This window comes from Lichenostomus cassidix, chromosome 2 (genome assembly GCF_008360975.1).
Source record: "Lichenostomus cassidix isolate B80296 chromosome 2, HeHo_3.0, whole genome shotgun sequence".
Classification (NCBI taxonomy): Eukaryota; Metazoa; Chordata; class Aves; order Passeriformes; family Meliphagidae; genus Lichenostomus; species Lichenostomus cassidix.
In genome coordinates, this window is record NC_139482.1 from 142,807,226 (window position 1) to 142,823,252 (window position 16,027).

Here is a 16,027-nt window from a genome sequence, read left to right on the forward strand (position 1 = left end):
CTGAATTTCCATTGAAAAAGATCAGGCCCAAAGTTCAATTTTAGTTTTTGCAAGTGTATGCAAAAAGCTATAATTAAGAGAACATCAATTTGGTTTTAAATATAACTCTGAAGCAAGAACCTGCAAAGCATTTGACAACATCCCACCAAAAAGAAAAAAAAAAAAGAAAAAGAAAAAAAAAGAACAGGAAGTTCAATGACTCCACTGTCAATAACCTTTTCTCTCTAAAGCACAGTTTCTTACTACCACAACCAATAGATATTGAAGATTACTCCCTCTTGGTTCATTCGGTGTAATTACAATGTTTTTCATTTTGTAGCAACTTTGCCACAGATTTTACATAAGTGCCCTGGTACAACTGGCAGTTGTGGTTGGAAGCAGCACCAAGGCTGCTGAGACCTGGGTGCTGCCAGCAGTGCTCACACCACCACAATCAGCAGCTCATTTGTTAAAAGCAAATTTCAAATCCCCATTGGAATTAGGGTCCTGATGGTATTAGGATAGGAAAGAACATAATGAGATATAGTTCTTGTTGCAAATAGCATATCAGATAGAGATTTGGGGAAATAAATCAAACTGTAAAGAAACAGTTGACAAAACAGACACAAAACAATATTCTAAATATTAGTTATATTCAACTTAATGCAGTTAAATTACATTTGTAGCAATAATTAATACACAAGCATTAGGGAACAGAAGCCTGTATTAAAGGCCTGGTTTCTTTTAAAATTTAAGCTTCTTAGGATATGAGCATTTTGCAACGTGCAAGATCAGATGCTTTACACAATTAAAATTACAATAGTATTCATTAAAATACTTTCTCCAAAAGCCATAAACCATAGTAATTTCCCAAAATTAGACCATTCTTGCACAAAGTAACAGCATCTGCCCCAACTTGACATGAGGACAGCACAACAGTGGATACAAGAGACACTGCATGTAACTGAGCCAATGTCAATGGTACTTCCTGCAAGGAAGCTGCAGCACTGGCACTGCTGCACAGCCCAGGATTCAAACACGGTCAAGATGTGCTTTTCCAAGAACCAGGTAATTGCAGTGATTACAGTAATATTATTTTCACTGATGAAAGGACAGGTATGCCAGAAAAATGTGTAAGGGCATTACAGATGCCCATAATGCTAAATAAATGCCTTGAACAAATGCAACAGGGAAACAGGAGTTGCATTATGATACCTCAAAAACATGAGGATGTCTCACTTATCTCATGGAAACTCTGAAGAGGTTACAGGTGGCAGAATTTACAATTCGGATAGGAATCACTAGTTTCAACTTCCTTCTCTTGCCTAAAGGGTCAAAGAAACTTACAACTACAAACAACCAGGGCCTCAGTTTTATTATTTCAAGCTGCTTCCCTAACAAAGCAATGTTTCATAAGAGTACTTCTGATTTTTTGCAAATCCATTGGAGAAAATCCCATTCATTTAATGTTCTTCAATAATTCCATTGTAAATAAATAAATTATCCAGTGGTGAGATTATAATGCACTAATATAAGTGGGAAAATGTATACTTAATCATAATCTGCCAGGCCATCTGTCACAATAATAAAGTCCAGCTTTATGTACTTGAAGATTTGGATACCCACAATGATGGAGACTGACTGTGAAAACTCAGGCCACACCAGGCTTTGCTGTCTCTTAACCAAGGTGTTATGAATGCTGCCATGCTGCTTCAGGATTAAACACTGAATACCTAAGTAACATATTGTTTTATTAAGCTCCTCAATGTCTGCCAGCATCATTACACTCTGACTCATGTCATATAGAAGCATCTCATGAGGGAAAGTCCTCACATTGATTTTGAAAGAGAAACTTGAATATTAATGTAATCAAATGGTTATTTTATCCAAAAAAGCAGGTTCTTTCACTGCACCATTTCTCTCTCTATCTCTCTCTCTCTTCTGTTTGCCTAGTTACCTGAGAATCACAATACTGCTCCTTTTTCTTCTAAGGCACAACTTCAGTTCTCTTCAAACACTTTATTTTTATATTTATAACTTTATATACATATATTGTACATATATACATATACACTGAGTTTTTCAAGAGTCCTAGAATTTGTCCACACTGTAATTACAGTCAGAACAGTTGCACAGTTTATTTTGGTGAATAGCTTCACAGCTTCACACCTGTGAAGCTACTTTATTTCAACATGTATTCAAGTTTCAAAATTTGACTTTACCTTGATATTGGACTTTACCTTTATATTTTAGATGAGATTACTTTCCATGAAAACACAATAATTTTACTACACATCCAGGAAATAAGTAACCAAAAATCCAAACATGGTATTTCGTTTGTTCTTCTGCATCATAATAATCTAGGAGCAACTTTTGAAACTTTCCTTGTACAGACTGTACCATATACAGCTGTAGATGCACAGCACACAGTACTGAAGAACAACCACACATTTGTCCTATTATTTTCCAAGAACTGGCTGATTGCAAAGAAGCATGAACTCAACAACCCATGCAGCATCCAGGGGAGAAGGAGATGTTTTTCCTTGCATCCCAAATAATTAGCTTGTGGAAGAAATGGTACGTAACAAGAGAGCAAGCCTTGTAGCTCTGTGTGTTGGAAATCAATTAAAGATGAAGAATGAGCAGGAATTACATTCAGAGTGATTTAGATAATAGGGAGATGACAAATGTAATGCCTGTATGGAAAGCTCTGCAAGTGTTATGGAAGAGATCTAGTAGGTCCATGTGCACACTGTAAATGGAAGGAAAAAAATACCAGAGAATCAGGAAATAATGAAAAGTGTGAGATAAGGGAAAACTGAAGACTAGAAAGAGCTGGAAGGTGTTACAATGAATTGGGAAACAATTCAAAAGTGCTCTGTAGCATTCCTGTCAGCATTTGTGACATGAAAGAAATTCCAAAAACCATGTACAGTGTGTTGTAAGGCTGTGTTGTCCTTCAGAATGATGGGATTAGAGATGCAGGAAGAGGAACAGCCTCCTGGCCAAAGTTTGTCTGCTATATGATGTACACCTGAGTTATATAAGCACACATAAGTAAGTATTCAAAAGAAAAAAACCTCTACTTACTCATCCATCATTCCTTATTAACTGTGATTCCACTTGTAATCATTTACTAACTTTGAGCCATAATCACAATGGGCTATCTACAAAATTACATGAAAGCCCATGAAAATACTTTCCCCAATTACTAAAGTCCTATTTTTAAAGTTTCAGAAGAATTCCAGGAAAGCAAAGATTATTTAGTTTCACACCACACAAGGGACATTAATGAAAACTACTTTTAAGTGTATTTTATTATTACATATACTGGAAAATCAGGGCAGCTTTTGTACAGAGAGGTTGTGTCAATAGTTTCCTGGAGTTCTCTAAAGGAATCAGTAAGTAAATGATGATTGATGCAGTGTACCTGGACTGTCAGTGGGCACCTATTCTTCCTTAGGAAGGGGAAAGAATTACACTGCCACAGGACAAGAGGAAAAGTCCTCAGGTGAGATAACAAATTAAAAGCATGGAACAGCCAAATGAGTTTCACAGAAAGCTGTGCCAGCACATGTGGCATCTCACACAAACAACGTGGAAAAGGGTGAACAGTAAACTGTCAAAGTTTGTTAGATGCTATTAAATTATTCAGAATACCCAAGAAAGGCTGACTGAAGAATTTCTCAGGAAGTCAATGATATGACTAGCTTGACAACAAATGACAGGTGAAGATCAGCGTAAAAAAATGTCAAGTGATACAGAGGGGAAGAATAAGATACTGTGAGTTCACCATGAAAACTCAGAAATAGGATGACATGTTTATAGCTTTACAGACGATTCAACTTACACATCTCCTCTGGTCAAAAAGCAAGTCAATGTTAGGTTTTACATGGAAAAATAAAAAAATAAAGAAGATAAAAAATTATCTAGTGAGGATACCATAAATTAATCCACACGCAGATCCTGAGTAGGGTATGAAGATGTAAAAGTTTAAAACAAATAAAAGGGGAAAGATTTTTCCATATAACATGAAGTCCTGGTGGGAAAGGCACAGCTGTAACATAAGCTGATGTTTTATACTTCTTCAAAAAGCAACTGCACAAATTCAGAATTCCAAGCCAGTCAAACTATTAATGGGAGGTTATTCTGGGAAAGTATCAATGTTTATTGCCCTGCATTTTACTCTCAACACCCACTATTAACTGGCATCAGAAACTTGGTTGACTCAGAAACCAGGTTGTAAATTATGTTTTTATGTACATTTAAGATTAGCAACATTCCCCACTCATACATTTGGATGATCATATATATTCAGCAGAATGGCATATGTTGAATGTTTAGTTATAATTCATATTTAATAACAGGTGCCTGGCAAATATGAATGTTTTATATACCTACAAGAAAACTGAACAGAGGGGAAGCAAACTTTTTGTAAAGGAAAGCCACTGTCACTATGGGATACTTAGTATTTCTCTTAGACACTATGATTTTGAAAAGTCACAATACTACCTCAGATAAAAGCTGTGACGTATGTTACTATGTTATCTCCCAGTTCAAGAAGTATTCCAGGACATCTGCAATGGACATCACATGCCCCCCCCACCTCCACTTTTGATATCAGTGCATTTGATGATGAATTTTACTTTTTAACTGCCCTGTCTCAGCCACTGCTCTCTGAATAGCAAACAAATTTTCTTCCTTACCAGATACTATTAGCAAAAGGAGTTTTGAAAAGGGAACAACAGCACACAATCCATGTGAGTTAGGAGATGAATAGTAACATGCAAAGCATAGCTAAAGGCAAGTGTCTAGCTCTCATTCTGCCTTGCTCAGGATCACCTGGGTCAGGACAATCCTGAACACAAACTGGCTGGAGGATAACAGAACACAAGAAGGAAGTGTGCATCCCTTCTCTTTACTTTTTTACCTGAACAATCACTCTTTATCATTGTCAAGGACAGGATGCTGGGCTAGATGAAGCATGTATCTGACTCATTACAACTGTTCTTACAGTACATCAAGGAAGTACATAAAAAAAAAGAGTAATTTCTTTTCATACACAGAATGGAAACAGAAAATCAATGTAAAAATATTGTTTGTTGATATGTAGTTGAACATTATAAATATTAGTTTTGCCATAATATTCAAAGTACAACTCTTTTGAACCAATAACTACACAAATTGAACATTAATCAAACCAATTTCTTGGTGTAAAACTCACAAATTTGCATTATCTCCAAGAATAACGTCTAAATTATTTACCTCCTTCTGATCAAGCTGCAGAGAAGATTTTATCAAATCTCGAAGAGCAGTAAGTTGTTTCTTTTCTTCATCTTGTGTCTGCTTTATCTATAGAAAGAGATTGACATTATAGGCTTACTGGATGCAACTTTAATGTTAATGTTTTATGCATTTTAATATACCATTTTAGATGTACTGAACAACCAGCTCAATTATTCTCTGTTTTTATAATAGTTCAGTTTATTTTCATGGATGACTCCATCCTTTTACCTTCACCTTCTATGCCTGTACTACTTGAAAAGCAAATTAAAATGAAAGTACAACTCCACATGCACTATTGTTCTGTTACATTTTAATGGCTTACTACACCTAATGCAACTAAATTAGCCACTGAAATATTAAATGATTCAAATAAACTTGACAGATTAGTTAAGGAATGAAAATACAGTTTAATTTAGCAACAAATGACAATAGAAAATGGGATTATTGTAATTCTGATTACAGAATACAAAAACACTTGGGTGACAAGTGGTCTTTGATTCCATGTTATTACTTTTCTTCAACTAATATCACAAATTAATTCATTTTAAAACCTTGGTGCTATCATTAAGCAATTTAGTTTTAAAAAAATGAAAATGGTACTAAAATTAATGCTAACAATATAAGTTAATTCCAATATTCACACTTAAAAGTAGTTTTATCTTAATGTTTGATTGAATTAGTAGTAGAATGAAAGACACTTTTCCTAATACCTCTAAAAACTGCATGTGAAGTTTAACAGTCAAGATGTTTTTTCCTCATCTAGCTATGTTCACTTTCAAATAACATACTTTTCACTTAAAAGATGCAAATGAAATACAGACACTTGTAGTTATATTTAAAATGTATTTATATAAACAAAATACTTTCATTTTCAAATATAAAACTACTTGTAAGTAAACTTACATTATATAAGTCAGCAGCCAACTTTTCAATATATTGTTTAAGTTTATCAGCTGTTTTCAAGCCATCTTGGAAGAAACTGGAATGAAAAATACCTTTGATTTATCAGGAATTAATCTAAATAATAACACAAAGTAGATTGCCTCATGGACAAGAACAGCAAACCCAATAAAACATACCCAGCTTCTTCCATGTTCAAAACTGACCAAAATAACAAAACAACTAAAAATCCTAACAAAAAAACCCTTCCTAGTAGTTTAAAGTACAGTATCTTTCAACAGTGGAGATACACCATTGTGACTTTAACAAATACCAAATTAGAGAGAATATAGCTTAGCTTATTTTTGTCATTGCTAGCTAACATGTTTCTCCCTCAGTAATTTCTAAAATCTTTTTCCTGTATTTAAGTTCCTGTGTGTTTGTCTTTGTGGTTCTACTGATGACAAGGCTGTATCTTACCAGTTTGCCCTCAAGAAAATCCAAAGAAAATTACTGGCTGTCACAGTGGTTTTAAAATTTACATAAAAGACTAAAAACTATTAATTAGAATAAACAATATATTTATAGAAATGCATTCTAGATCTATGCCTCAGGCTCTAACATTATTTTTGTAAGTAACATGCAAGGTTTTCCTTTGGCCTCTTTCTCCATCACTGCCCTGTCCCACTAACTCACTCTCACACTCTCTACTGGAGGTCTACACCCTCAGAAGAGGAAGATTCAGACACTTGCCACACCACAATTATGAAAAAAGTCCTGATAAATTCAAACAAAGGGAAAGAAAAACTTGTGTAAAAAAGAAAACTGTAACTAAAGCTTAAAGCATTGCAGCACTTACTTGCATTGCGCATGATAATACTTAATAAGGTTCTGCAGAAGGTCCACACCCTTTTTTGTCTTGATTTCATTAACCTTAATAAGATACTGTACAGACAATAGAAAACATGTTGACAATCATGTATCACAACCTTCAACAGTTTTCAAACAATAAAACATCATTTGCTCAATGAATTAAACTCTGTGTTTAACTTTGGTGCTGATTCATAAACCACCAGTCCACTATCACTAACAAATTATAAAACAGGTAACAGGTTATCTGGCTACTCCTTAAAAATTTAAACACCCCAACACATAAAGCAAATTCAAGAAAACAGTTTCATCCTTTACAATTGTCTTAAGATTTCCCTTTTTTAATGCTACTGTAATAATTAGTGAAATATTCTAAAAGTACAAACACTGTGCAATTTAAAGTAATCCCTGCTAAAATTTAATAACTAGAACTATTAATATAAAAAAATCAGTGTTACGGAACTAATGTTATCACTCTCATTTATCACTTTATTCAAAACTTTAGGCTTCAGAAAGCATGTTGGAAGAAAGATATCAAAATACTGCTCAACTATAAACCTGATAAAATAAGAAATATTTCCACAGTGTATTTGCAGCCCAAAAACCTTCCTACAATAATCCAAACAAGGAAAAAGAATAAAACAAAAGTAAGCCAAGTTTTGTGCAAGATTTGCTAAAATAATTATCTTTATATTGTTGGACTGTGTCACATTAAATAATTTTCTCCTTTCACCCCCATTAAACAACAAAGCAATTTCACCACCTTCAAGTGAAGCACACAAAGTCAGTTAATAATAAGTTATGGTGTTGCAATTAAAAACTGAAATTTGTTTCTTACTTCACACATCTGTAGCTGAAATAGTCGCCTCTCTTTCTCCATTTCCTCTGCTATCTCAGCTCCTGTTATTTCAGTTCTTATCATCCCGTGCTGTTTTGCATGTTCTCTTTTTTCCTTTTCAATCTTTGTACTGAAATTTTAATTAGAAAACATTTTAGAGAATTCCTTCTACTGAAACATGATCCAGCATTATTTAGGAAAAAATAATAACTAAGAAGTATCAAAGAAGACATTCTGAAGATTAGTTCCTCTACCAAATCCTGTGTATTTTAAGTCTCCAGAAGTAATTGAGTCATGAAACTGCCCTTCCTTCAACTCTATTCTCTAGTTTTTGTGCTACTTGGGGAAAACAATAAATAATTATATCATTCTAACAATAATAAAAAAAATCATAAAAAAGAAAAAACAAAAAAAGAACAAAACAAGACCACAAAAACCAAAGCAAAGTGGAAGAAAAGTACTTACAATTTGGTTTCATAATCTTTCCAGGCTTTGTCAAAAGGCTTTTTGAGGTCCTTAGGAAATAGAAAATTTTCTTAGAACATTTAAAAGACTTTGTGTTCATAGTTATCACGTAATAAATAGCCAATTTTGTTCTTAGGATTAAATACAGAATATTAATGAATGCCAACATGAGAAATAGTCTCATGAGTGAAAGGAACACAATCATTAGATAGCTGAACATTAAGTAAAAATTTAATTTTCAACACTTACCCCTTTAACACCTTTTAAGTCTCCTTTTAAGAGAGAATCCAAAGTGAAAATAACATTGTGGCTTAAACCCTGGAGCTAAAAACAAAAACATTATCATTCATAATTATTATGATCTTATCAAACTACTACCAACAAGTCTTTGAACTTCACTAATCAAGTTGCAATCACCTCACATTCTTAAATTAATAGTGAATTCAAGTCTGGGAAGAATCAACAAACATTTACTTGCATCACACATAGGAACATTAATGTTTACTTAGATAAAGTGATATAAACCCAGAATTTTACAAATAGCACATAAGCAAAGTTCTGAAAGCACTTCAAAGTAATATTCATCCTCTTGAAGCAAACATTTGGATACAAATGTCTCCTACAGCCTCCTGAGTAAGAAGCAAAGACCTGCTGAGCCACCAGCAGGCAATGCACAAAGCACCTATTAATTCAACCATGAACTGAAGGAGCCAAGAGTCACCAGCTCTTTCAAAGTTCCCAACTATTTGGGAACACTGTTCCTGTCCTTGTCCATTGTGTAAATCTGACCTCCCCTTAAACTCTCAGGAGTTTAAATTTCACCCCATTGAGTTCATGCCTATGTGATTATCGACAAGAATATCAAAACAGCCACTCAAACAGGTTCTCCAGGTCTAGTGTTCCACTCAAACTCCTCACATATTCAAAAGACACTGTAGCTTTTTGTCATTTTTTCAGGTGTATCCATTAAGGTTAACCAATTCAAGCCATTAATATTTGGCTTGAAATTACTCATCAGTAGCTGGCTAGCATGTCAGCTACGGAAAAAACCCAAAAAAACCCCAAAGCTAAATAGCAGTGTGTTACTCCAATATGGTAAGGATTTGGAATAATTTATTTCACTGTTGAAGACTTGATAAAACAGTAGCCCAAATGAACTGGAATCACACCTGCTAAAGCACAACAGTCTCACATATAGAGCAAAATAAAGGAAAAAACCTTTAACAGATGGAAAGACCTATGACAATTTGGTGAGGATTGTGAACAAAAGATAATTTGCTTGCAAAGATTATCTGAGCACATTTACAGGAAAGAGATACATAGAAAAACAGGCTCTAAAGACTTGAAAAAAGGCCAACACCATGCAAATGTTGAAAAGAAGTAACCTGAAGTGCTATGAATTTTCTTCCAAAACCTCATCCAGATCAATGTAAAGATATTGACACACTCATTTTCATGTACATAGGTCTTTTACATCTTTTAAATGGACTATTATAATGAATTACTGCATTAAGTATGAAACCTGAAATGGGAAAGGAGGTAGAAGTAAAAAACCAAAGAAACTGATTCTGGTGGGACACTCAGAGTTTGCCGAAAACATAGGTCAGTGTTGGCAATGGCCAATCCCAGTGTTTTACAAAATCTTACAGAAGGGGTCATTGTGTGTCCTCCTTATAACATTAACAACAATTATTTAACAATGTAATTATTATATTCATAGATTTTAAGTTTCAGACATTACATTTAGTGCTAAAATCAACAGTCAATAGTAAAAGCTGCATAGCAACTTATTTGGTTTTGTTAAAATGATTAATGGACACACTTTTATTCTTGCCCTTGTTTGCTGAGCAATTATATCAAATTATGCTGTTCAAAAGTTGTGTGTGTAATAAAAGTTGCTGGTTTTACTTCACAGTAAGTGAATAACAATCTAAAAGTAGTCACTCTATAATTGACAAAGAAGAAAATAAGTTATTTTGTACCCTCCTTCTCATGAAGCATCCATAATATAATAATTCCTATGAAAATTTTAATGAATCATAACTGAAGTTCAAAGATTTAACAAAAAGGATCCAAATTTGTGAAACATTTCTTTTCATTGTCTATTGGGTAGCTCTACTGCTTATTCATCTTTCTGTCTTTGAAGATCATTCATTATTTTATTGTACCTTTATCAAATAAGGCATCAAAAATCTGTTCTAGTTTAAAAAGAAAAAAAGCCAAAACTATTATCCTGCCATTCATCTTAATAACTCCTGGCATTTTTCCAATTAATTTTATAAATGTAAGCCTCAGTACCTACTGTGGGGCTTTATCAGTGACATTACAGAGTCTTTCTCTCAACTCCTTTTTCAATGGACCTCAACTTCTATTTTGATATCATAAACATCTTTTTTTTTCTTTCAGTATAATCTTATTAAACAAAATGATGCTTAAGAACAACAAAGCAGAATTTTCTATCTTGGGGAGAAGAAATGAGAAAAATAAGTGGTTTTAAAATGCTGAGACAGTTGTAAAATAAGTTTGTTGTCTACTTGAGACTGCCAAATAAAGTAAATTTGTGAGCAGCCTATTTTAAATCCTGTCAACAAGAATTTAGATAGATAATGCTTCATAATCTAGCTGAAATAGTATATTGTTGTTTCGAATAAGTGCGGCTTCTTAATTTAAAAGTGCTTTCTCCTCTTGATCAGCACTACTTTAAAATAAATAAATAAATAAACCCTGACTTTTTGTTTGTTAGTTGAAATAGGTTTAAAATTTCTGTGGATGTCCTGCTAGGAATGACAAAGTCCAGAAAGCTTCCCAAAAATTTGAGTTTGAGTCCCAAACTGTCCTTAAACTGCATTTTAATTCACATTTTATTATACTTACTTTTAATTATGTGCTGAATTTAAATTAAAGAAGGTTAAAATAACCCAGAATGACAGAAGCCTCAACAGAGGAATGCAAAGGAGTCAGTCTTGGGCAACTGTCAAAGCCAGGGAACTTTGCTACAGGGACCTTTGCTGTGACCTACAGCAGTTATGGTCATGGTAGGAACTCTAGGAAAGAAAGTCTGCAAATATAACTTGTACTTCACACACTAAAAAAGCTTGGAAATAAGCCCAACTACAAAAAAAATGTTAAATTGAAGCTACGACTTTCTGAATATAACAGCTATCAAGCCCATGAAACATGATTTCACAAGAAATGTGGCTTCATTACTTTCAGTGTTCAAAGGTATGACTGTAGTTTTATTATGCAGCCTTCAGAAATAAATGCCTAAGATAACCTTTAAATGAGACAAACCTTTAAACTACCTTCAAAATCCTGGTATTTAAGCAATGGATGCTTTATATATCACAGGGAGAGTAGACTGCTAACACCATTTAAACATGCTCCTCAAATTGTTATTTTTCTTCCCAAAAGTGAATGTTTCTCTTTTTGTGGCAAAAGAAAACAGTGATAACTAATGATATTGTATTTTTAACTGGTTAAGGGGTGATTTAAAATTAAGGTCCATGAGACAGATATCACCATCAATCACTTGAAAATGATGACTCAAGTGATGTCTCAACATTTGTATTTTCCTTCTTGACTGCCAATTCACAATCAAACACAGACAGTGTGTAATAACACCCTTTAGAGATCCTCTGCAGAAATTGTTGGTTTTGTTTTCGAAAAAATTTGAAAGCATCTCAAAAATTATCATTAGTCATCATGATCATGGAGTTCTTGTATTGTACTTTATTTTGAAACAAGTTAAAAGCTAAGAAAGTTTGAAACTCCTCACCAGGTTCTTCAACAGTGTTGACAATTCTTTAGTAAGCGTGGAAAATTTTACAAAAGCTGTGCCAAGATCTGGATTATCCCGACTTAAAAAATTACTTCCAAATTTATCTAGTACTTGTGCATAGTTTTCTTCATTTTGAACGTGATCTGCAAAGAAAAATCAAAAGTCAGACAGGTTTTTTGTAGCTGGTCAATTATAATTTTAAGCTTATTGCAACTTAGCAACAAACTAACTAACAAACAGTTATTTGAAAAAAAGCCACAAATCAATACATTTACTGAAAATTGAAATAATTTTAAGATTAATTAGAACTATTTAGCAATAGACATATATATGCTTCTTTTAAATCAGCAAGTTGAATTTGTAATACACCAATGAACAAAGCTCTGTAGCTATTAACAGAGTAATAAGATCAATAATACATCAGTGAGACAATATAAGCACATGAGCTCATTTTGTAAACAACATCGGAATGTAGAGCTGCCTACTACAGGAACTTTCACACATACATGAACTTTTCTTTTGAAATGCTGGACGTTTTTACAGAACAAAAAAGTCAAAAGTATCAGATATAAAAGCAAGGGGACCAAGACTGAATCTGACTGCAAGTTCAGAAGAAGAAACATCTTACAGACAAAGGTTCTCTTCTTGCCTGCTCTGCAAACGAGTAATCCCAGATAATGAAATGTGCATTGGTATACAGGCAAAGACTCATTTCAATATATTTAATAGCAAACTGCACATACAGAGAGGGCAGAACCAAGAATATGAGGCTGAAGCCAGTGAAAGTGAGAAAAAATCCTTCACCCAAGAGTGAATGAGAGACTGTTGTATCTGAAATGTCTTTCCTGCTTCTATTTATTTTCTTTTCTGGCATGTGCTTGCATAATTTTTGTTACTTCCATTTTAGTATCTTTAAATAGAAAATTTACCTCTACAGCCCCTTGGGTAAGACTTTATCATCTTTATCTCTCTTAGAGGATATTACTGGTATTAATTAAATCCATATTTCATTTTAATGAGTCTCCTAGTCTTACTATGTGGGCTTTTTTCTGCAAACCACAAACACAAAACCACAGAGCTACAGCACAAGTTCTGTGCAATGAAAGGGAGGGAGGGAAATACAGAATAGTTGTCAGTAGGTATTATGTTTTTCCCCCAAAAACCTGCAAGTTTTATTTTATTCAAGCTGTGATATTGCCTGAGAGCATCCGTATTACAAGTAATGACTCAAAAGATAGAAGGAAAAAAAGATGTAAGTTTCAAACAAGTCTCATGAATAATGTCTCACAATCCATGAATCTCTTTGGACATTAGCAAATAGCTGATGAAGAGCTGAACAGTAACTCTTCTAATATATTGCAGACACTCAAACAACACTGCACTGAGGCTCCAACTAAAAAATGCCAAAACCTGTTAAAAAACAAATGAAAAAAGAAAAAAAAGAGTGCAATCTTTATTTACCAATACCAAGCCCCAAACCTCACACATCACACCAGACACATTCTAAAAATCAGACATTAATACTGAGGTTTTTAAAAGGCCAAATATTTAATCATATGTTAACACAGAGTTGCAATTCAAGCTGTACGTTTTTAAGAAAACTGTTCCAAAAGCACACAGTTTTAATCAAATAACTTAGCACTGAACCCAAGGAAACTACTACATAACAATAAAATATGTATTTTGTTTTGATGTAAAAGCTTTTGCTTAAATATACACAGAGGACTTTATCTATGAAGGAGCTTTAGCTTATGCCGTCCTGAGTGAGTAAAGCTCAAGTGCACCCAGCTGTGCCGAAGGAAAAGAAAGGATAATGGAAGGTCAGAAAGATGGAATACCTGTCCTTGCCTGTGAAGCACTTTTTACCCCACAGGATTTCCCAGCATTTGGATTTTAAGCACTGTGTTGTTTCATAGTGCATTTAAAAAAATTATTTCGTAAAGGGAGTGAAAAAGAGCTGAAGAAGCTTGTTCCCTTTATCTGTGGAATGGCAAAAGAAATTCCCAGCCAGAAAGAGGAAGCAGGAAGCAGATCATTGTCCTACAACAATATAGAGGAAATTCTCAAGAATTCCAGACTGCAAATCACCTAAATCTAGAAATCAGGGTTTGATTGTGAAGTAAAAGGAATACTCTGGTATTTACTTCTGTAATTACCACACATAGGCACACAAAATCCAAGTACTCTGTAAGAATAAGAAATTTTTAATTTCTACATGAGTACCAAAGTAAATCTTGTAAAAGGACATGAAATATTTTCTATTGAAGAGGTAAGGCAGTTCCCTACTTGACCTTAAATGCACATAGCTGAAAAATTAAATCTGCAATGTGGCATATGCTAAAATATGACATGTGAAGCCTGACATGCTTAGAGCAAAGAGCATCCTTTAATCTCACTGTAGGTGCCTCATGCAAACCCAGAAATTACTTCCTAGTGTCCTAACAGACTTTCCTTTGCATATAGAAAAGCTGTAATGGCCATGACAATATTTACTTTCTCAGATACAAGGCCTCATACAAGACTTTAATAACCCTGAGAGTGACAGAGGAGCACTGACAGCAGCACATACAGGGAATAAGGTTTGTCTTCCAGAACTGGCTCATGCCTTTTCAATATTGTAAGCAATGCTCAGCACTGTGATGAAAATAGAACAGCTTCCCCAGCCACACATCCTGCTGCTTCAGCAGGATGCTGAAGATCCTGCTCAGCTCTCCCTGCTCGTGACGCGTGCCAGAGTCACAGACAGCTGGGGAAGAGCTCTGCACCCATTGATGAACAGCTCCCTTCAAAGGGGCCTCACTAGTCATTCCTGTCCCAATGGGATTTGGCAGGGCCATCAGCACCTGAGCCCATGCTGAGAACCCCACTAGGGTGTGGCAGATGTGGCATAAAGCATCATGCAGGGCTGGATACAGCAGTGGTCTTTTCTGAGCTGAAGCCTGTGCATCTCCTCTTTTCCACAATCCACACCTTCAACTGCAAGCAACAATGAGCACAGAATTCACCTTTGCTTTGGGAAAACCCTCACAGGGCCCAGTGCACAACAATGCTGTGGCATCCCTTATGGCTGAGCTCTAACATGTACATTGAGGACATGCTATGTGTTCAGAGGAAATACCAGGAATGCCTCTGGAGACACAGATCCAAGCAGGAAGGAAGGAATGGCAGCCACGGCACTTTGCAGCAGCCCTTTGCTGCACAGCAGCATTGCCAGCAGCAGGGAGCACATGTGCTCTGAGCTCTGTGGAGGCACAGGCTGAAGGACTCCAAGGGCTGAATCCCACCTTGCTCTGCATTCCCAGGCAGTCACCTGCAGTTGTCTGTGCCTAAAGTGACCTTGTGGTAAACTTTTCTCAAGGTAAACACAAAAGAATTAAATTAGACTGCCAAGAACTACAAAGAATTTGTACTCTTTCACTGGAACCCACAGCATTGATTAAATACTATGTTTATTTCCCACTCAAACATTACCAGAATTCTAGCATATGCTTCTGAGCTCAGTGAAATTCCTGTCTATTTATGCATGTTAAGTAAGGGAGCAGAAGTACAAATACCCTGAAGAGAGGTTAAAGGATAGCCTTTGTATGCTGGAGCTACAAAACACATCACTAAAATTAAAGCCTAAAAATTTCCTTCCCCTGCAACAGTTTTGTCCAGATATATTACCCTGCAAACACAGAAGAACACAAGCACAAAAAAATTAAATAATTTACAGAAGAAAAACACTACTGTTTTTTGTCACTGGTTATACTTTAATTACACCCATAGAAACCTGAAGAATGTCTAAATTACTGAGAATTAATTCTGCACATGTGGTTAAGTAAAAAAACCATAAAAATCATGTTTCAGAATTTTGATCAACTTTAAGCTATTTTTAAGTTTCACTTATAAAACAGCTTTGTTCCACGGATAGCCAGAGGAAAAATAACCAA

The 16,027-nt window shown here is 34.8% G+C and overlaps 1 protein-coding gene across 3 annotated transcripts in view; it reads right to left on the minus strand.

The window, feature by feature from the left end:
* Positions 1-16,027, minus strand: part of ASAP1 (ArfGAP with SH3 domain, ankyrin repeat and PH domain 1) — a 144,983-nt gene that overhangs the window by 49,497 nt on the left and 79,459 nt on the right. For all 3 annotated transcript variants that reach the window (XM_085053573.1, XM_085053570.1, XM_085053571.1), the window contains 7 exons: positions 12,093-12,238; positions 8,567-8,641; positions 8,318-8,367; positions 7,853-7,982; positions 7,004-7,089; positions 6,169-6,244; positions 5,245-5,331 (listed from right to left, as the gene is read on the minus strand). In XM_085053573.1, coding sequence (XP_084909699.1) covers positions 5,245-5,331; positions 6,169-6,244; positions 7,004-7,089; positions 7,853-7,982; positions 8,318-8,367; positions 8,567-8,641; positions 12,093-12,238 — 650 coding nt within the window. The remainder of the gene's footprint in view (positions 1-5,244; positions 5,332-6,168; positions 6,245-7,003; positions 7,090-7,852; positions 7,983-8,317; positions 8,368-8,566; positions 8,642-12,092; positions 12,239-16,027) is intronic.